Source organism: Anastrepha ludens, chromosome 5 (assembly GCF_028408465.1).
Source record: "Anastrepha ludens isolate Willacy chromosome 5, idAnaLude1.1, whole genome shotgun sequence".
Classification (NCBI taxonomy): Eukaryota; Metazoa; Arthropoda; class Insecta; order Diptera; family Tephritidae; genus Anastrepha; species Anastrepha ludens.
The window spans coordinates 41,042,998-41,064,350 of record NC_071501.1 but is presented as its reverse complement, the minus strand read 5'-3'; the positions used below and the strand labels follow the sequence as shown (position 1 = coordinate 41,064,350).

The window sequence follows — 21,353 nt, the reverse complement described above, 5'->3', positions numbered from 1 at the left end:
CTAATATACAACAATCACAACCGTAACTAGCGCTGACGTTGTTAACGTTAAAGGTTCTAAGGTTAGCCACGAATAACCGACGAAAGCAGCCGCTAGTCAAGCAGACTCAATTCATTCAGTACACCGAAAATAATAAGTAAAAAAACGCCTGCCAACCAAGCAACACACAACAATAAATTGCCGAAAATAACGAACGAACACCTTTAAGGAAGTCCGCAAGCAGCCAGTCACTGAATCAGTCACCACATCGAAGAGGAAGACACTTTTTGCACCTGTTCGAAGCTTGTGGTAAAACCAGTGGGAACTACTAGTGGTTGGTATACAAATCAAATATCCATTAGAAAAAAAAAAAAAACAATAGAATGCTTTTAAACCTAAACACGAACTAGCGCGAGTGTACAAGAAAATGAACGAACACAACTCACAATCAGTCAAAGGTGAATGGCAAAAGCGTAAAGATGGCAACGGCGTCAAAGCCCTCGGGACCGACCGGCACTACTCGGAAATCATACGATTGTGTCGCGCTCCTTGTTCGCCTTAGTGGTTGATAGGCCTAGTAACGCCGAAGCCTTGGTCGCGTTGACGACCTCCAACCAAAACAATAAACAAAATACAAATGGTTGTAAATTAAAATACAATAGTAAAATAAAGCAAATGGCTGGAAAAGTACGGCATTTGTATTCAGTTTAGTGATTCATTTGGGGTTAGATGCGCTAACACACAAAACTTCTAGCTCTAGTTAATGCAAACGTGAGAGAAGTGGTGTTTAAAAAGCTTTCACTTTCTTTTTTGATTTTAAAAAATCCACTCCTGACATCGCAAAAGTTGACGTGTATTTAAACATACAAAAAAAAATAAATAAAAATAAAGTAAACAAAATATAATAAAATATTTGATTTGAGAAACACATACTTATATACTTTATATATTTACGAGTACGCAATTTATTGTCTTTCAGCACAACGTAGTCTCTAATCTCTAGCCTTTTGAAAGCCGCATCTTTATCAATGACTGAGTCTAAAAAAACTGAAAACGTAAAACCTTTGGATGAAATAATTTATCCAGAAATCGAGCCTGGCATAATTAGCAAACAAATGATTGACAAAGCTTATCTGGAGGATGGCAAACAAGGCGAAGAAGCACGTCTTCATCAAATGGAACCCGTGGTATATGAACGCATTTCCGTCTTAAGGTTGGAGTTTAAAAGTAAGTATTTTTTTTTTTTTTAATTCTTTTTAAAACCCATATAAAAGTGCATAGATACGAGAGCAATTAATTGATAGCACTGTTGTCAGAGGATTTGACAAAGTATTGCAATATTTCAATTTAAATGTCACTGCAAGTAGTCAACGTGGAGAGTAGAAATCGTAAGACTACAGAGAGAAAGTTAGTAGAAATTGCATCCCAATCACAGACTGACCATTCTTTCATTATTAACGCCAAATAATCTCTGAAGGGAAGTACTACCGCTAGTGGCCGTGTCAAAGTCGCTTCAGAGATTCCAGACCGAGCACTTTTCTACGGAGGGGGAGTCTTGTGAATATCACCCAAAAACTGCGACTGATAACGTAAATGTCGCTGTGGTGAAAAATTCGTGAAAAAGTCGAGAAAATTGATAAAAGCTCAAGATTTTGCAGGGAATCATTGCTGAGGAACTGTGCTTAAATATCACGAATGTATCTGGAATATTTAAGTGTCATCTTAGATATACTCAGGATCATTTCTTCAGATTTTACTCTCTGCTCAAAATGAGACACTCGATCGATTTGCCGTACGATATAGAGGTTACAGAAGGTTGCGCCTTCCAAAAGCCACTACTTTGTTATTGATCAATTTAATAATACAGTAAAGAAAATATTAGAGCACAGAAACGAACTTTTGTGTGCAAATCTATGTGTGCACTATTTATTCTATATTATCATTCTTGACTACCGACTTATTCTTGCTTGTCTTTCCTCTTCTTTTCGTTAGTTTATTTCTCGGCTATTTAAGGTACTTGACCACCTTGGAAAGCTAAAAAGTACAACATATTCAATAATTTTTTTTTCATGTTCTGTATAATATATTAAAATAAATTTTTTTTTAAATTTTTATTTAGAGCTTATATAATACAAAAAAAAATTGATTTATTAAAATTTCTTTTTTTAACATATATCCAGGAGGCGCCAAAGTCGAGGCCTGAAGAAAATCATGTCTTGCGGCGGACAGTTAATCTTAGAAATGGTAATTCTAAAACAAAAGAGAGAAACAAAATTTTCAAAAGGAAGGTTCCTTGCGTGAGAATTTACCACAAACTGACAAAAAAAAAAAATAATAAAAAAATGGCGGATGTTTGAAAAAAAGTTAAGAAAACACCCCTGTTTTTCACAATGTTATGCTTAAAAAGCAATACTTTATTAACTTTTTTTTTGCAAAATGTGGTAAATTGGCATACAAAACATCTTAACAAATAAAACAAGACCAAAATCATTAAAATCGGCTAAGCAGTTTCGGAGATAAAGTGTCCGCCATTCGAAAAAAAGTAATTTCTGGAAAAACGCGTTTAAAGTTAAAACTTGCTATTTTCTTTCAGCTGAGTCAGCAAGTAATGAGTGCAGGATGCGCCTGCACATTTTCACTGATTTCACTTTGTTAGAATTCGAATTTAAAAAAACAGTTTCAGGTGATGATTTTTAAAAGTAGAAGGATTGAAAAAATGTAAAAAAAAAAAATTTAATTTTTTGAAACTTCAAGTACCTTAAGCTCAGTTCAACTATATTTTAAGTTTAATAAGGAAACTGAGTTTAGATGAGGTACTGTGATAAGTAGAGGGCACAAAACACCATGAGGTCGAAGTGCAAATCTCCAATAAAACTAAATCTAAATCTAAAATTTTCTGTACTAACTTCACAACTCTTGGGAAGGCGCAATTTTGTAAACTATCATTCTTGCTTTTGCCCTATACTTTCTTCAAAGTTTTTAAATGGTGAGTCCGACCCCTTCCACAAAAATTGTAACAAATGAACAAGGTCGATTCTGACGAGTATGAAAACAAGGCGGGATACCTCCTGTCATCAAAGAAGTAGGCAGAGGTAGAGATCGACACCTGCGTCACTGTTGACAGTTGAAATTTCGTAGTTTCCCTTATTTTCGAACCCGTGTTAACGTCGAAAATAATATCGCTCTTGAAATCCAATAGAGATTCTATCTTAACAACAAGTGTTACTTTGGACTAAGTAGGCAATTGAGCAGTCAAGTCCTCTCTCGATGAACAAAAACCTCACTCCCATCATGGCCATCCTATTGCATGGCGCAGAAGCTTGGACAAAACCGCCCCTTTGAATGTTCGAGAGAAAAATTCTACGGATGATTTGTGGACTATTTCACGTTGGCGGCGGTGAATATCGCATACGATAGAGAAATGAGCTGTTTGAGCTTTACGACGGTATAGACAGAATGCACTGAGTAAAGAGCCTGCAGCTCCGCTGGCTAGGTCATGTCGTCCAAGTGAATGTAAGCACTTCAGCCCCGAAATTATTCAATGCGGCTGCTGGTGATAGCTATAGGCTATTTACGTTGAAAAGAACTGGTGATGAGGAACTTGGCTTCACTTGCTGTGCCCGGTTTGCGCCAGTTAATACGAGGAGGAAACGATGACAGAGCATTTGGAGCGATACAAACCTACTGAAATGGCCAAAATTTTGGATTGCCAATTTTCATGTCGTACGATCTATAGCGACAAAACAAAGCAGCTATTAAAACTATAATTTCAGTTTCATAATAACGTCTATAATGAAAATAGAAGCTCTGATCTGCTATCCGGTAAATCACTCACTTATGTGCTCTAATTGGAAAATGTGCATTATTGTATAAAAATTAATTTGTCTATAGGTATGTTTTCTAGTATTTAAAATCATATAATTCTTTTCAGATATCTTACGAATAGACCATCTCTGGATAATGCCAAATTTAACGAAACTCTCTCTAAATAGTAATAAAATCGAGGTTATTGAACACATCGATATGTTGACTTCCCTAAAAGAACTCGATTTGAGTTTTAATTACATCGAACGTATTGAAAATATTAAAAAACTCGTAAACCTCGAAGTATTAACACTTTTTAGAAATATGATAACGAAAATTGAAAACTTGGATACTTTGGAGAAATTGGTCATACTAAGTTTGGGCGACAACAAAATCCACTCCACTGAAGGGGTAAGCGGAAAAGATTAATATATGAGTAGAAAAAGCTTAACTGGAACCATTTTTGATTCACTCAAAGATCGAAAGATTTCGCTTCTTGAAAGACCTCCGCGTACTGAATCTGGAGGGTAATCCTGTCGGAAAGAAACCCGATTTCCAAATGAATCTTTACGTTGCGGCCGTACTGCCAAGTGTAAAATATTACGAATATAAAACAATCACAGAAGAGTTGCGTCAAAAGGGCAAGGAAAAATATTAGTAAGTATAACAACTCAGATAAGGGAAGGGTTAAAAAGTGAATATTTATCTTGGCCCCCGTAGTCTGGTGGGTTTGATAGAATGAAAAAACAGTGGTAATGAGAGAAAAATCTTGTTGCAATAGCGGTCACTTCTCAGCTGATAATGGCCAAACTTCGAGTGTATTTCTGCCATTAAATATGTAGTTTCTCAAACAACCGTCAGCCGTAGGAATTGGCATAAAACTATTAGTCCCTCGATTTGTGTGGCAAGACCAAGATACAAAGGACATTGCTACTAGCCTACATATTCTTTTTTACACGCCATTTAATATCGATTGAAAAAATTAAGTACCGAACAGTGATTGAATTTTTATTATTGGAAGATTTAAAAGCACAGGAAATTTAGGAACGAATGTTGATGAAGAATTTTCACCATTAATTAGTACAGTAGAAAGATGGGTTGCTAAATTTAAACGTAGTCGTACAAGCTTTGAAGGCGTTCCACGTCAAGGACGTCCAAAAACTGCAACAACTCCAGAAATCGTAAAAAAATACAGAATATCGTATTGAAAAATCGTGGAGTGACTGAAAGAGATTTAGGCATCTCATTGGGCGGTGTAAGTAATATTTTGACTGAAGTATTGGGTTTCAGAAAGCAAGGAACAAAAATACATTCGAAATCAACTTTCTCACCAACATTTACAGTGTTTTCGAAATGATAAAGTAGATTTTGTGCGTCGATTCATCACTATGGAGGTCTATCACCATGATCCTACATCAAAACAAGAGGCTAAAGAATGGTTTGAAAATTGTTCTTCGGCTGCGAAACGAATTCGTGTCCAGAAATCAGCCAAGAAGGTGTTAGCATCAGTTTTTTGGGATGCGCAAGGATTTTTGTTTGTGGATTACTTGAAAACTAGTAAAACAATAAATTCTGTTAACCTTTATAATTCATTGTAACCTTCTAGACCAGCTGAAGGAAAAAATTCGTGAAAAAAACACAGTTTTCAAAAAAAAAAATTTTTTTTCATAAAGACAATGTACCCTGTCACAGGAGCATTTTGATAATGGCTAAAATCCATAAATTAAAATTCGATTTGTTGGAGCATCCACCGGATTTGGCCCCTAGCAACATCCATCTGTTTCCAAATGATGAGGTCATATCAGCTGTGGAAACGTATTTTGCAGCTCTTCTAGATTCTAACTTCAAGGATGGAGTTCATAAATTGGAAGCTCGTTGGAACAAGTGGAATGATGTTCAGGAAGACTGTACTGAATAATAAAGAGTATTTCAAACCATAAAATTTTGTTTCCCTTATTTTTACAACTACTTAAGAAAACGGCCCTTAGACAAATAATATTGGGCTGCTACCACCTTCCTAGACTCCCAAGTCCCGAACACCGTCACCGGAGTCCAACCACAACCAATCGCAGACGAAGAGCTTCACTAGCCTCGTGAGACCCGCGTATCTTTGGCTCAACTACCTTATACATATTGTAGCGGGTTAAACTCCTGCCTATCCAGAATCGATCCCGACATACTCATTATATATCCGGCACGTGAAGGTATCTCGCACGATACTAACCCCCTATTCACATGCCCCCTTAAACCCACTCTCCTAACAGCCTTCTCCCTTTGGGATCAACCCGTCAAAAGAGCATATTACCATACATCCCTTCCAATGTCTCCTATAACCAACTCATTATATTCCAGACCCCTCTTAGCCCAGCCCCATGGAAATAGAACATTTAGAGCCCCTCTATGACCAGAATTAAACGATTTATGCAGTAACCCTGCTACAACATATATGTATAAATAATTGGCGCTTACACCCTTTGTTGAGTGTTTGGCCGAGCTCCTTCTCCTATTTGTCGTCTGTGGCTTGGTGTTTTTCCTCGAGTTTTATACCGCTTCTGTCTGCCTTTGTCATTACCTGATGAGGGACGATCGCTATTAGAAAAAACCCTTCAGTGGGTTTCGGACCACTCCCGAAAGGTAACAGCGATCAGTTAAAACAACAATAATAAATTTTGCATCAATCCATTTATGTGATTTACCGCTCTGATAATATTTTTAATTTTAGCCGCGAACTGCGGGAAATCGAAGCTAATGAAGAGAAAGAGATACTAGCGCGCGCTGCTAAGGCTAAGGAGGAATATGATGAGCAACGCTTGGCTTCCAGCTTTGTAGAATACCTCAACGAGCATCAATTGTACGAATCTTTGTGGAAAGGAGACGAAGATGGACATGCATTGCTACAGATTGGTCAGGCAGCTACTGATCTGGCCGACGAATATGACAACGATATCTATGATGTGACTCAAGAGATATATAAATATGGTTTGGAACGATATGAGGAACGTGAATTAGAAATAAATGAGTTTAAAGAAAATTTGGAAGAAGGTCAGAAGTTGATACAACAAATGGGCCAAGATGTTATCGAGGACTTTCTACACCATAAAGATCGAGTTTTTGATCGGGCATCTGCTATACTAAAAGCACTAGAACTACGAACCGTTCGTGGAGAGGACGAAGAATCCCCCGAGAGTTTAGAATTATTGGAACAGTTCGATAAAATTACAATGCAATTCGATGATACCATCAATGAAATATGGCAGCAATTAATGAGTCAAGAACTGCACTTACATGAAAGCATTGAGGTTTGTACTATATATTATCAGCCTTTTAAAAGTCCCTTTTTACTTAAGGCTTTAATTAATGTTTGGCTTTACACAATACAATTTTCACTTCAGGAGTCTACAGTGAATTTTCAACGTCGCATACAAGAAATGATGGCAAAATTTGTGGAGCAGGTACAAACATATTTCGGGCAACTACGCGATATTGCCATTCATTTTTCTGAAAATATGGCCGAGGTAGCCACTCACTACGTCAACACCAAATTAGCGCTGCAAGATTTTGATGATGTGCCACCAGAATTATTGCATTGCATGGAAGATCGTGAAGCTGTACTAAATTTAATAGCTGGCATGAAAGATTCACACATACAACGTATTGATGAGCGAGAGGATCGACTGATGGTACGAAGCAGAGACTTCATAGAAAACATGATCGATGAGCTGAACAAGTAAGTAGCTATATAAAGACAGTACAAACTGTTGATTGGTTGATTATATGCAGAGGAAATCCGAAATAGTAAACCGAGGAATGGTAGTGTTTCTATAAGGTCCACCTAAAAAATAATAGAAGAGTTATGAAAAAGTTAGAGTAGATTTTTGAGTGTTAGAGAGCTGCGATGTTTCCCCCCTTTACACAAAAAATTGTTTGCTATCCCATATTCAGGGCACGCAGCAAATGCTGTCACGTCTACCGACTACAAATAGAGGTTTGAACAATAAAAAACTCTCTTCCAGCGATACGCCAAGTTGCCTGCAGCCTCATCTGTTCAGTAAGAGTAAATATCAAGACTAGATTTAGCCTTTCAAAGCAAAGTTATGAGAGTAACTTCGGCTGCCACATCATAATAGATTATGCAAAAGAATTGTGCTTGCTCATTTCACATGTATTATTATGCTCGTTCAATCAGTCGGTCGAAATAACTGAGCAATGGCTGCGTTAATTTTTTTCTTATATCACCAAAACAATCTCAGTTTTATCGTAAACAAACCGTTGTCACATCTCCGGTTACGTCAGAAACTCAGTTGATTCCTTCAAGATCTCTGCGAGCCAATTAACGATTTAATGTTAGCCACACCTGCCGAATTTTCTCCACAGTAAGCAAATACCAAGCAAGAAATTTTCAGTTTCAAGACACCATCACCCTTGTTCATCTAGGTGGCCAAATATTTTGTATGCATGGTCAAGGTACCATGAGCCCTGTTATCTAGGTGACCAAATTTTAAGTCACAATTGAACTACATAGTTTTGAAATATATAGTTACAAAAATTACCAATTATTTACCTGCAGGCGCATAAACCTCTGTTCCATACCCCACTCTGCTCGAAATATTCAATCACCTTCAAGATTGGGCATACCTTTGCCTGGAGAACCAAGGCGTAGTTCTTCAAAATAATTGAAGCCTATCAGCATTTTCTTTGTACCAAACAAAAGTAATTTATTGGAATGACCGCCTTTGATTGAAAAAAACTCGCGTCATTTGAATATTTGAATATTGATAATTTGAATATTGTTCCTGATTTAACTCCTACTAATCCAGAATTGACTCAGTCATATGTCCGGCATGTGAAGTTATCTCTTCTGGGCCCACCTTGCCTGTTTACTGGATTCCCCGTTAGATAAGATATAAGACGACTACGGCCGATGACTTCACTGCGTTTGGCAGTGTTTTTATAAACTGTTACAATAACAACAAGCATTTCCTTTAATTTAGATCGCAAATCATTTACCAGTTGGTACCACAACAAATACTTTCAGAGCCAGATCGTTTGTATCCATTTGGACGACATGACCAGCCAACGGCCGCTGGATCTTTATTCGCTGCGATATGTATATGTCGTCGTAAAGCTCATACAACTCATCGTTCCATCGCCTGCGATATTCGCCGTCGCCAACTTGCCAAAAATCTTCCGCAGAATCTTTCTTTGAAACATTCCAAGGCACGCTTCATTGGATGCTGTCATCGTCCATGCTTCTGCGCCATACGATAGGTTGGGCATGATGAGAGCCTTGTAGAGAGTTAGTTTTGTTCGTCGAGAGTGTACTTTACTGCTCAGTTGCCAACTTAGTCCAAAGTAGCACTTGTTGGCAAGAGAGATTCTACGTTGGATTTCAAGGCTGACATTGTTAATTCAGTGTTAATGCTGGTTCCTAAATATACAAAGTCTTTTACAACGTCGAAATCATAACTGTCAACAGTGATGTGGGTGCCGATACGCGAGTGAGCCGACTGTTTGTTTGACGACAGGAAGTACTTTGTTTTTCGTCGTTCACCACCAGACCCATTCGCTTTGCTTCTTTATCCAGTTTGGAAATGGCAGAACTTATAGCCCCGGACTAGATTCTTGGCGATTCAATATTTTGGATGCAATGTTTTTTTTTTAGTTCGAAAAAAATATTGTTTTTTCTCACAATTTTTTTTAATTAATTGGTTTGTTCAGGTTTGTTTTCTTATAAATATATTTTTACGCTCAAGAATAATAATGATTTTTTTGATTTCTATTTTGTTCCAAATTAATATTTAATTTAAATTGTTTTTATGCTAAATTTTTTTTATGCAAAAAAATGATAATTAAATTTTTTTTGAAAAACCTTAATTTTTTATTATTTTCCTAATAAGAACAACAAGAAAGATATTGATTCTGTTGATGGTGTTAGTTTTTTGATAGATAAAAAGATCCCTTACAATAAAAGGCTGCATAGGGAACCAGAAATTTGTCAAATTTAACAGAAGTTATGAACAGTAAAGAAAATTAAGCATTATAGATCCCATCGAAAATATATCGATATCTTCGGAAATGCATCGAGACTGGCATACCTTAAATCCTGATTCTAAAGCAACAGCGCGTCAATTCGTTATTTTCGGGCAGGGTTAATGAAACCAAAAACAATCATATACATATACGAGTATACACTGCTTAAAAATATAATAGAAACAAATAGTATGCTTATGCATGTTTTTACAAGTTCAAGCAGTTAATGCAAATTACGAAAATAAAAAGCCTTTTCTACTATTTTTTCCCAAGCACAAATTTCATTTCTTTACTCAAGGGTGTCCAAAATAGAAAAAGAAAATTTGTTACAGAAAAAACCCGTTAATTGCTGATCACATATTTTAAACAATCTTAACAACAACAATTTGCATGTGCTAAGTATTACAGTAAAATCGAGGTGCACTGTTTCTATTATATTTTCCAAAAGTGTAAATATAAATATGAGAATACAAATACTAAGTTCAAACCCCTCAAAATTTACTTTCAGTGACGAATTGGAGCGCAATAGAGCTAAAATTCTTGAAATTAACTCTTTTCTCGAACTGATGGCCGAATCTTTGGCATCATTGCAGAGTGAGATCCGTGATGAAGTAATGAATGAAGAAGCGTAAAATACAAGGGAGTATATCAGTTTTATTAGTTAAAAATCCATTATACAAAACTATAATAATAAAAATTATCAAAATTTAAAAACATACAAATATAGTTCAAAAATAAATGGGTCCTTTTACACATATGTGCATATATTATGATACATACAAATCAAGCCACGTTTAGCTTAAAATTAAAAAAAAGGCGCAGTGTAGAGTAACACTATTTGGGTAACACTATTTCGATTTCTTCTTCAAACTTTCCAAATACAATCCCAGCCCTTTTTGCGTAGCCGGCTGAGTGATAGTGGCGATAAATGCCTGCAAGTCTTGTTCTCGTTGTTCTTCGAGCTCCTGCAATTCTTTGACTCGAAACTGTTGTTTGGTCAAGGCACGGGCATATGGATTAACTTGCTTGAACGAAGCGATAAACTCTTCACATTTAGCCAGAGCTTCTTCCTTTGTATTGGCAACATCATCAATTAGGCCTGCCTCTTGAGCCTCAACAGTAGTGAACATTCTACCCTGTGTCAGCGCCAATTCGGCGACACGGCGCGGAAGTACATTAAGAAACGAAGCCATAAACCATTTAGGTGCCATTATGCCCAAACGAGTTTCGTTCAAACCGATCGTGAATTTGGGCAACATAACACGATATTCGCAAGATGTTGCCAGCAGACATCCTCCTGCCGGTGAATGACCCTGCCGAAAAAGAAATATTATTAATGTATTTTCATTTTTCACTATTTCCAACTCTTATATTTGGTGCATACAATTATTTTATGAATACTAATCAGATCGCAGAACGTGTACTACCTGGATTTATACCGGATCAGGATCACTTTGGTAGCATTCTCCGAAATATAGAAAGTGTTCACATTTCAGAAGTGTTGGAAATTCAATAAAAACAATATAGTCTGGTTTCAATCGTAGAATATTATGCAAAAATATTTGTTTCAATAGGTTTGCGGATTATTAAATCAAATACTAAAGGGAGACGCCACTGTGAAAATTAAAAAAAAATCGATTTTTTTTTGCATAAATTGTTAGTATAACTACTCAAGAAGATGTGGTAAAAAATTTTAAAGCAAAGTTCGCTTTATTCCCCGATTCTATGTGCACTTAAGTGAGCGCCCGTCGGTTCAGCCGATGCTTTATTTCAAACGTGTTTTTCTCAAAACGACTTTTTTTGATACGGTGCCAACGATTTCTCGAAGATAAATGAACCTATTTTAATTTTCTTTTTTCAAATTTTTTGTTATCGCATTGACTATCGATGTACGTAGCCGGTTTTTAAAACTTTGAAAATATTGTATAATATACATATGTATTAAACTATGTTGATGTAAATTTTTATTACAAAATATTGAAAATTGACAAATTTATGTAAATAAACGTAACGTGTTAAAAAAATGACGTCATTTGGTGGCAGCGATATAGCAATCATCTATCATAATCATCTGAAATCAAAAAACCAAAAATTTTATTAATCTAGCCGTTTTTTTTTTTTTTTTTTTGACAAAATGGTGGTGATTTGAATTTCGATGTGTGTTTTTCACCATTTTTTTTTTTTATTTTCAACAGGCCCAAAAAATAGTTATTGGGAGGTTGAATTAGTTTTAAAGGTGACACACAGATGGCGCTATTTATCACTTTATCGCGTTGGCAATACTGAATATACAATATAATAAATTGCCTTTTGTCCGATCCTCGAATAATCCTTCCTACGTACAAAAAAAATTCCCAAAAATCGACTATTTTTTTACCCCCCACAGTGGCGTCCCTCCTTCAATTTTAAATATTTTTCTAAAAATGGATATAAAATATTCCCGCCTGTTCCAAAGGTTTTTTAGATAAAACGCTCCGAACTGATCCTACAAGCAATAACACTCATATTTAGTTACAAAAAACTAAAGTTTTTTTTGTCGGAAAACAAAAAAATTGGAAATGGATTGCGATTAGTAGGTTAAAGTGGGCCCACTTAGTCGAAGAATTCAAATTCATCCTTTGTGATACCATTGCAAGGGAAACGAGGCGAAGAAACCGATAGGACGAAAATAGAGAAAGGAGAGGGTGGGAGGAAGGGTTGAGTATTTGTGGATTAAGAACGGTGACTGATTTGCGGTTATGTTAGCCGCTCTATGCTGCTGATGAAATTCATTGCGGTAAGTAAGACTGTTGGATATTTCGTAAAAATGCAGTCATTGTCTGATTTCGCTCCGCTTTAGAATATGCACAATAAATGCAGGGATAAATTCAACTAACTAATAGCTTAAAGGGCTACAAAATATGTTAATATGATCCCTTTGAATTTTAGAGAATTTGGGAAGGTTCAAAAAGTGATATTTCTAAGAGTACAGAAATCACAAAGAAATACTACATATACGAGGTGCGTTCAAAAAATAAGGTGAATTTTCAAATTTCGCGGGCCACATACATTCGATTATTAGGTTGAGTTTGTTTATGAGAGGCATAAATAAGCCAAGTGTTTTGCGTGTTCAAAGAAGTTGCATCAAATTTTGTGTAGAAAATGGAATTAAGTGCACAAAAACACTTAAAACGTTGTCAGTGGCATACGGTGAGAGTACTGTGAGCCAAAAAAAATGTGTAAAAGTGATGAATGACGTCAACGATGATCCAGATTTGCTTAAAAAGGATCTTAAAAGGTGACGAATCATTCATATATGGTTATGACAAAGCTCAATCGTCCCAATGGGAGAGTCTAGGAGAGCCAAGAACAAAATAAGCACACCAAATTCGATCAAATGTCAAGGTTGTGCTCACCGTTTTCTTCGATTACCATGGCGTAGTGCATCAGGACTTTTTACCACAAGGTCGTAGGGTAGATACCTTTGCGAGAAGCAATACGAAAAAAAATGCCCGGAATTGTGGAAAAAAATGCATGGTAATGTGCCTGCTCACTCATCTTTGCTTGTGAGAGCCGTAATCATGCCTCAGCCACCGTATTCACCCGATTTGAAGATACCCATGATTGAAGATACCCATGAAAGGACGGCGCTTTGGGACGATTGAGGAGATAAAAACCGAATCGCTGAGAGAGCTCAAGGACATACCAAAAACTGTTTATCAGAACTGCTTCGAGGATTGGAAAAAACGCTGGCAAAAGTTTATTATATCTGAAGGGGACTACTTTGAAGGAGATAAAATAGAAATTGATGAATAAAAAAATATTTTTTTAGAAAAATGGAAATTCACCTTATTTTTTGAACACACCTCGTATATGTATGTGCATACCACGCAAGGTTTTAATAATCTGCTTTTGTGAAATCAAAAATTCCTGGGACACAAAAAATCACAACATATTTCTAATACGATCGCAAATGCAAATTCGCATGTACATGCTCAAAAAAGCCAGATTTGACTAACATTTATTAAAAAACAAAAACTTTTACAACCAGCTTAATTTTATTCTTATTCTAATGCATGAGCGTGACGGAAATGTAAGCATTATGCAGCTGCGGGAAGACCATTTCTGTTATTTGCCACAATTAAATTTATGAAATGCGATATGTCGTAAATTTGAATATATGTAAGTATGTATGCAGGTAGGCTTGAACACTTGTGCTCACTTAAGGGGTTATACGCAGTTGACTTAAAAAAAAAATCGATTTTTTATTGCATTTTTGTAATGTACATATATTCAAAAGTATACGCACGAAATTTGAAGTAGATCTAAGCAATACTTTCGGAGTTATACCTAAATATGTAGAGATGCCTCGGCACGTTTTAAGGTAGGTATTGAAACTTTAAACGTGTTTTTTTCAAAACGGCATTTTTCAAGTCGGTGTACACGATATCTCGAAAACGGCTTGTTTGATCGGTCAACCGTTTTAACTCAATCTTTAAAGATACATTTTCTAGTAATTATTCGTTCCTTTTGTAAATCTGATACTTATTTTCCATTTTATAATCAATTTACGGCCAAATTTTAACGTAAAAATCGAAATCATTTCTTTTAAAAGCTGCCATTTTGTGAAAATTCACTATTTTTGTTTGGTTTTTTGATTTCAGATAATCCAATCCTGAGTTACGATGTACACCGTAAATCGTCTTTTTTTAAAGGAGGTTCCAGAAATCGCCTGCAGCGCGCTCTATAATCAACATTTTCATAAATAAAAAATTTTGTTACGTTCTTGAAGGATGCTTTTATAACCGCCAAAAATTTTCAAATTAAAATATTCTGAAGTTTCTTCAGGATAAATCCTTGACAACCCGTCTTTTATTTGCTTCATAACTGCGTATAACCCCTTAACTAAGTCACTTTACCATTTTAATTTTTTTTCGAAATATTTCCTATAGCAAATTTTTAGCGTAAAAATTTTATAAAAATAAAGTTCATTGTATAACAATAACCTTATGCATCAAAATTTCCAAATTAAATATTACAAAAAGCAAAATTAACAAATTTCAGACAAATGTTCATCGAAAATTTTCGAATTAACAAAAACTTGGCAAAAATCAATCCGATTCTTGAGCGACTTCAACCTAACCTTTTATTAAACTATAATTAAATAAGCGTTAGAATTCAATAAGATTCTGATTAAATTTTGTACAATGCTTGGAACCTTAATCTATAAGGGTTTTGTTATACTATGAAACATAATTTGGGGAATGTTCGGTTAATTACCCACTAATTTCGAGCTGGTGGGTGGAGGTGAAGTGAGCGTCGCATATAAAGCCCCAGCCATTAGAAACAGAACAGTTCAAACTTTGAGAAAAGTCCACCAACTCCACACTGACTTATATTCAGACCTCTAAGGAAGCCTTTGAAAATAGTGTAAAATCACGACTTTAGCAGAGAAAATTAAAAGTTACTTGACCAAAAAAAAAACCCAGCCAACAAAAGCCATTACTTTTCTTTTTAACTGTTATTATATTGTAAATTTTTAAATTATTTTAAAGCAATAACAAAAAGTAATTACAAAGTATTATAGTAGTTTTAAGAAGTTAATGTGAACTTAAAAATTAATTGATGCAAGCATTGATTGCTACTTTAAGGCGGAATAAAAGTGGTTAATGTATGCTTATTTCCGAAATCTACAAAAAAAAGAATGCATATTTCATCAGACGGAGATTTTAATAAATGAGGGTATAGAAGTTTTAAAATTTGGTTTAAAATTAAAGTCTGGACTCTCAACTACAAGCGTGTGTTTTTTGGATAGGGTCACCCATTTGGACACAATAGCCCGGAATCAAAGGGTAATTAACTAAACCGTACCCAATATTGTAAAATGATAGTTACTTAATTATGTGAACACAATGAAACGAATCTATGTATTTATGTATGCATGCATGTGTGAATCTATATGAGTATGTTTGTATCAATATATTAATAAAGTTTTATTTACGTTAGGCATTCATAAACAAGTAAAACGATCTTGTATAACTTACATTGATTGCAGCAGCAGTTGGTATTTTTGAGCCATATAACGTCATCCATGTGCTTTGCAGCGCTGTCCAGAAACTTTTCAGACGCTCTTCTTTAGGCTGGTACATTTCCATGATATCCAGTCCGGCACAAAATACACTATTTGATGACTGAACGAAAAATTAAACCAATTTATATTAATTTTGTTGTTGTTGTAGCAGCATCAACATTCCCCATACATATATAGGAAATGCTGCTGTAGTAAGTCTTTGGCCAGATATAAATCTACTAACGCTACTTACTACTAATTTCTACTAACTTACTTACAGATGTCAGTATGAGGCCCTTGCATTTATTGTTTTCGGCATCTAGTAAAGCGTTGCGTATGTCTGTCAGCAATTCCAAATTTAGGCTGTTCACCGGCGGCCGGTTCAAAGTCAATGTAGCAATGCCAGTTTTCTCGTTTACTTCTAGTTTGGTGTACTGAGCATCAACTGAGGACATAGATCGTAAAAACGCCCAAGATTGTCTTGGAGCTGATGTAGAAGCAAAAACTCGCGCTGTACGGAGGATATACATGATTTTGCAGTGTTATCAAAGATTATCTTTGGTATTAAGCGAAAAAACACTTTAAAGATGTGTATTATTGAAGTATCAAAAACTTAAAGTTATCGATTTAAAAGAAATCGAAAAAAGCAAAGCTGGCTTCTGGTCAACTTTCACACTTAATATACATTTTTATGAACGAATAACACCCGATCACGTATGAAGAAGCAAATGAGGAAAATAAATTTTTTCACCGGATTTCATCTTATTTTGTTGACGAACGAGCAAAAAGTAAAAAAGCGGACCAATTTGATTTTCAAAACACGTGTTTTGTAAAGTACTCCAAGAAATATAAATATTATAAAGCTTGTCATTCTAGATTAAACTTGCGTTAGCTGAACTTGTAAAATAGTAGAGTCGTCGTAAAATAACTTTTATCTGGTTGATGTGAAGCTCCAGCATGCGTATGTGTTGAAAAACTACATTTCACAAAATTCAGTTTTGCATCTCGTCACGACACACTTCATTTTATTATAATTTTGACTTCAAATTAAAAAAAATCTAGACGAAATTAAAAATAAGCCGCTTTGTATAAAAGGAATAAATCGAAAAATGTAAACAAAGAACCCGCTTTCGGGCTATTTTTTTTTTCAAAACCAACTACATGGCCAAGGAGACCTATTCATGAAATTCATGAAATTCTCTGTATTTGGGTCATGGTATATCAAGCTACTTTCGCAATTTTGGCAATTGAGTACAGAATGTAAACGAACCTTTGTAAGAAAATGATATGATATGAATGTAAGACATATGCACTATTTATTTTATTATTCTTGGCTTTTCACTTACTTCCAATTGCTCTTCCTCTTCTTTTTCCAAGTTTTTTTTCGATATTGACATCACTGCTCTTGGGAGGCACTATCTTGCACTCTTTCATTCTGGATGGTACATTTATATTCTTTTCTTACAGTTATGAAGCATGCATTGGGCCAGTACCGATTAGCAACAGTGGCGAACGAGATGCCAAGGCAAAAATATGTGTTAGCCTTGATGGCAGCAGCAGATAGCAAGGCAAAGCACGCTTTCTAGGTCTACCATTAGATAGTTAGATAGATAGATAGATAGTTTTTGTGCTCAACTCCCAATCCGTAATTAAAAAGCGAAAAAAAAGAAAACAGGTTTGTAGACATAATTCTAATAAAATGTTTGTTAGGTATTATTAATTATGCATTCATATTACAGAATAAAGTTTGTGTCCATAAACGCTCTGTCCTTATTACTAGCAGCCAATTGCGCAATTAAATTAACTATTCCTTCTACTTGTCTGTTCTTCTTAATAAATAAACAAACTAAAAACTCCAAAATATGCCACTAAAGCAATATCTATGAAGAAAGACCTTTCAAAGTAGTATTGACAGTTGATTGTCAATTTTGCAGGTAATCTGCCATATGTGAACGGGTAGATTAACTTTGTGATGGATATGCCTACATTGCTGCTAGAACAGCTGATTTATTTGAATTTTAGCGTTTTTTAGTTTTTGGCACAATTTCAATCATATAAGCTTGTAAATAATTTTACACCATTTTGTTGACATATATGAAATTGGACTTTGATCAAGACAAAATGACACAAGGTGAAACATTTATAAGAATAGTTAGCAAGTTATTTGATCAGAAGAGGCTGTAGGTGCACGGGGTGGGGCACACTACAGGCTAATTCTGTTTTCGCAGGGTTGCGTTCGTACTAACTGTATATTAAAGGTTTTCATTCGTTTGTCGCAAAAATGTTGCCCAAAAATTTAGTTATTGTAATCAATGAAAGTGAAACGAAAGAATTCAATACTAAAGAGAATTTAATAATAATCTACCAAGGCAAGGAACTTGGTGAAGTTTCAAAACTACTTTTAATATTCAAACTTTTAATTCTCAAATAACTAGATATCAGAGCGTTTTAACTTTTCAGACGGTGTTAAGAAACTTTATATGTTGTTATTTGCAATAAGATTACATATACTGAGTTATTTAGTACCGCAGTGAGTACCTTGTGTATGCGGTTTAAAGTTTCACTCATAGATGTCGCGACATCGGCGAGATGTCAAAATAACGTTGTAGCTTACACGTCACAAAGTGGTTCGTCGTCGCTTCGTTTATCCCACTACTTTCACCTCTTCCAATTGGCGACAGTTGACTATTTGCTACAGCAATTTTGTGTACGGTCGATTAATTTAAAAATAAGCGTGCTCCAATAACAAGAAAATGGGATCAGGAAAGCAACAGAAAGTGCAATCGTCTGGATTCACCAAGGAAGAAGAGTTGCTACTGCAAGATTTCAGCCGTAATGTAAGCACAAAATCTTCCGCAATATTCTATGGCAATGCTTTCATCGTATCGGCGATACCTACTTGTGAGTATGGTGACACGTAGCCGGTTGCTTATGAATGCAGCAGGCGTTGATTCAAGAAAGCATTTACTTTTATTTATATCTAATATTTAGGGCTCTTCTGGCGTGTGCACAATATGGATTTGCTCTCAAGTGCATTTTTCTTTCTGCTACTAACCGGCGCTAGCACTTACCTAATGGCAATGGCCTATCGCAACATCAAATTCCAATTGAAACATAAAATCGCTAGTCGTCGCGAAGACGCAGTAACACGCGAAATCAACCGTCAAATTGGTGATGATAAAAAAATCACACGTAAGGAGAAAGATGAGCGCATCTTATGGAAGAAAAATGAAGTTGCAGACTATGAAGCCACTACATTCTCAATCTTCTATAATAATGCGCTTTTCTTGGCCATCATCATCTTCATTAGCTTTTTCCTGCTGAAAAACTCAACGCCTCTGGTTAATTACATTTTCTCAATTGGCTTAGCCAGTGGCGCTTTAGCGCTATTCTCCACAAGCACTCAAACAAATTAAACTGAAGCTGCTAATATGTGCTACAGCTACAACGGTAGCAGCAAAAACGGTCGAAGTTGTATGTTTCGCAGTTATGAGATTTACTATTTAATTTCTATTTTTTTATTAAACACCAAAAATGTTTAACATAGCATAAATATGTGAACCATAATGTGACATACATACGTATGGTGTGAACGAGAAGCCATTGGAAGTATTTTTACTTTCAACTTAAATCAAGGAATGTTGTGCAAAAGAATTAATATTAACTAAGGAAAAAAAAACAAATAAAACACGCGATTAGAATAAAATTTATTTGTTTTATGTCTCTTTAATATATAATTATATGTAATATAATATACATGTACAAAGTACACTATTTATACCAGGAAGCTGCAACATTGCCAGAGAACTATTTCATTCTCATTCATTTCAGAGAAATATTTTCATTCACAGTTCATCATTAATCTCCTATAAAAAAATAATTTCATCAGTTTAAATACGCTCTCCGCTAGGTAATTCAATGTACACTAATCATACCAGGAAGCTGCAACATTGCCAGAAAATTATTTGAGTCAAGTTCATAATTAATCTCCTATAAAAAATATTTTCACCAGCTTCAAAATGCTCTCCGCTGCGTACATTTCGAAGCATTTCTGCAATGGATGTTTACTGCCCTTCAAGCTTGTTTTTTGTGCATCGTAATTCTTAACAAAACCAAGACTTCTTGAATATTTATTTAATATTTCATTTGTCCAAATTTCGTTTTGTTCATCGTTTGCTTCTATTGCTGGAGGTGGTGGCGTTTCCTTTACTCGCTCATATATTTGCAATTTACGTAAGTAAAATAGCCCGAAGTCGATAATTTCTCTAATTAGTATAAAGGGATACTGGTAAAAGCTGCTGTCTGGATGTGTAGTTGTGATGTATTTAACAAAACATTTGCCAAGGAGCATTTCGGGTATATAGTAGTTGTAAATGCGAAACAATTCGGAAACACTGTTGCGCAGCATTGAAAGCCAATATTTAGCAAAACTAATAACATCCTGAAATAGCAGTGCGACGGTTTGTCTGTTGAGAAAAATATTAAAATTCAATTTTCCAATGAACAAAATTAAAAAAAATGCATCAGTTAGCTTACATTTGTAGCAGTTGCAGCTCGTGATCACCTGATAAGTGGCTTTGAAAGGCGACTGAGATTTCCTTAATGCCTACCAGCACATGACGCAGCCCAATGAGCAATGTAAGACGCGTGTTTTCGACGAAGGAGCTGTGTTAAGAAGTTAATTTCAATTATATTTGCTAAACTTTTTTATATATTATATTCTATCGAATTATTTTTCGTATCCACATTATTAAATGCAAGGGTTAGAACTCATATTTAGTTACTCACACATCCTCAGTTGTAGATTGCAAGGATCTGCTACCTTCTGTATCAATTTCGGGTAATATATGTACCAGTATATCGGCGATAACTTCAACGTTTTGAAAAAACCACTGAGCATCGTTGCGAAGTGTTTTATAGTCTTCAGTTATGCTATGAAAATCGGAAAATATAATTTTTTTGAGCTATGACAGTTTAAATCAAAAATACCTCAAACTTGTATTTTGTTGTTTTTGGCTTGTCTCGCTTGCAGCGGTTAAGATTAGCGACACTTGAGAAAAAGATATTAGTAAAAATAGAATTGTAAAAATGTGCGCCGCCATAGTAGTTATTTCGAAGGGCCTCCAATGACTAACTAACTAATACTGACCTCAGGCAGTCATGACCAGCAAAAGACATACCTGGCCGATGAATAATTGCAAATTCTTAAACATCCTTTACCTGTGTTTTGTTTCTTTAAATTATAGGATAGCGTTTTGAGTATTTATAGTAGCGCAAGCTGTAGAACTGCAAAATAGTGTACGTATATATGGATGAGGCAATGCATACCCATTTACACATGCACATATATACTACTATGTATCATACTTGTTCTGCCACACCACTCCGCATATGTATTCAAAAAGAAAACTATTTTTGTGTGCAAAAGAAATATTTTGTTGCTAAATACATACAAATGTATGTACATATGTATTGGTGTATGTATCATATA

The 21,353-nt window shown here is 35.3% G+C and overlaps 5 protein-coding genes across 6 annotated transcripts in view; 2 read left to right on the top strand and 3 right to left on the bottom strand.

Annotated features, from left to right (window-relative positions):
• The window catches only part of LOC128865348 (serine/threonine-protein kinase dyf-5), a 33,627-nt gene extending 33,181 nt beyond the window's left edge, over positions 1 to 446 (bottom strand). The window contains exon 1 of the mRNA XM_054105589.1: positions 426 to 446. The gene's annotated coding sequence lies outside the window, so the exon portion shown is untranslated. The remainder of the gene's footprint in view (positions 1 to 425) is intronic.
• LOC128865349 (dynein regulatory complex subunit 3) lies at positions 224 to 10,546 on the top strand. 2 transcript variants are annotated; one of them, XM_054105591.1, is made up of 8 exons: positions 236 to 313; positions 390 to 869; positions 959 to 1,206; positions 3,911 to 4,194; positions 4,262 to 4,440; positions 6,506 to 7,082; positions 7,176 to 7,510; positions 10,322 to 10,546. In XM_054105591.1, the coding sequence occupies exons 3-8, from the start codon at positions 1,008 to 1,010 to the stop codon at positions 10,443 to 10,445; spliced, it is 1,698 nt and encodes a 565-aa protein (XP_053961566.1). In that variant the 5' UTR covers positions 236 to 313; positions 390 to 869; positions 959 to 1,007; the 3' UTR covers positions 10,446 to 10,546. The 2 variants fall into 2 exon arrangements, with proteins under 2 accessions (XP_053961565.1, XP_053961566.1); XM_054105590.1 differs by lacking the exon at positions 390 to 869 and having other exon boundaries at positions 224 to 313.
• LOC128865350 (enoyl-CoA delta isomerase 1, mitochondrial-like) lies at positions 10,448 to 16,469 on the bottom strand. Its single transcript, XM_054105592.1, has 3 exons — positions 16,141 to 16,469; positions 15,837 to 15,983; positions 10,448 to 11,126 (listed from the first exon to the last, which is right to left on the bottom strand). Exons 1-3 carry the CDS (start codon positions 16,390 to 16,392, stop codon positions 10,662 to 10,664), a joined length of 864 nt encoding a protein of 287 aa, XP_053961567.1. The 5' UTR covers positions 16,393 to 16,469; the 3' UTR covers positions 10,448 to 10,661.
• A 2,023-nt stretch (positions 16,470 to 18,492) lies between these two features.
• LOC128864240 (translocon-associated protein subunit gamma) lies at positions 18,493 to 19,572 on the top strand. Its single transcript, XM_054103806.1, has 2 exons — positions 18,493 to 18,763; positions 18,854 to 19,572. The coding sequence occupies exons 1-2, from the start codon at positions 18,616 to 18,618 to the stop codon at positions 19,276 to 19,278; spliced, it is 573 nt and encodes a 190-aa protein (XP_053959781.1). The 5' UTR covers positions 18,493 to 18,615; the 3' UTR covers positions 19,279 to 19,572.
• Positions 19,573 to 19,598: 26 nt separating this feature from the next.
• Positions 19,599 to 21,074, bottom strand: LOC128864239 (uncharacterized). Its single transcript, XM_054103805.1, has 5 exons — positions 20,852 to 21,074; positions 20,651 to 20,794; positions 20,399 to 20,527; positions 19,798 to 20,328; positions 19,599 to 19,728 (listed from the first exon to the last, which is right to left on the bottom strand). Exons 1-4 carry the CDS (start codon positions 20,962 to 20,964, stop codon positions 19,845 to 19,847), a joined length of 870 nt encoding a protein of 289 aa, XP_053959780.1. The 5' UTR covers positions 20,965 to 21,074; the 3' UTR covers positions 19,599 to 19,728; positions 19,798 to 19,844.
• Between the last annotated feature and the right edge of the window lie 279 nt (positions 21,075 to 21,353).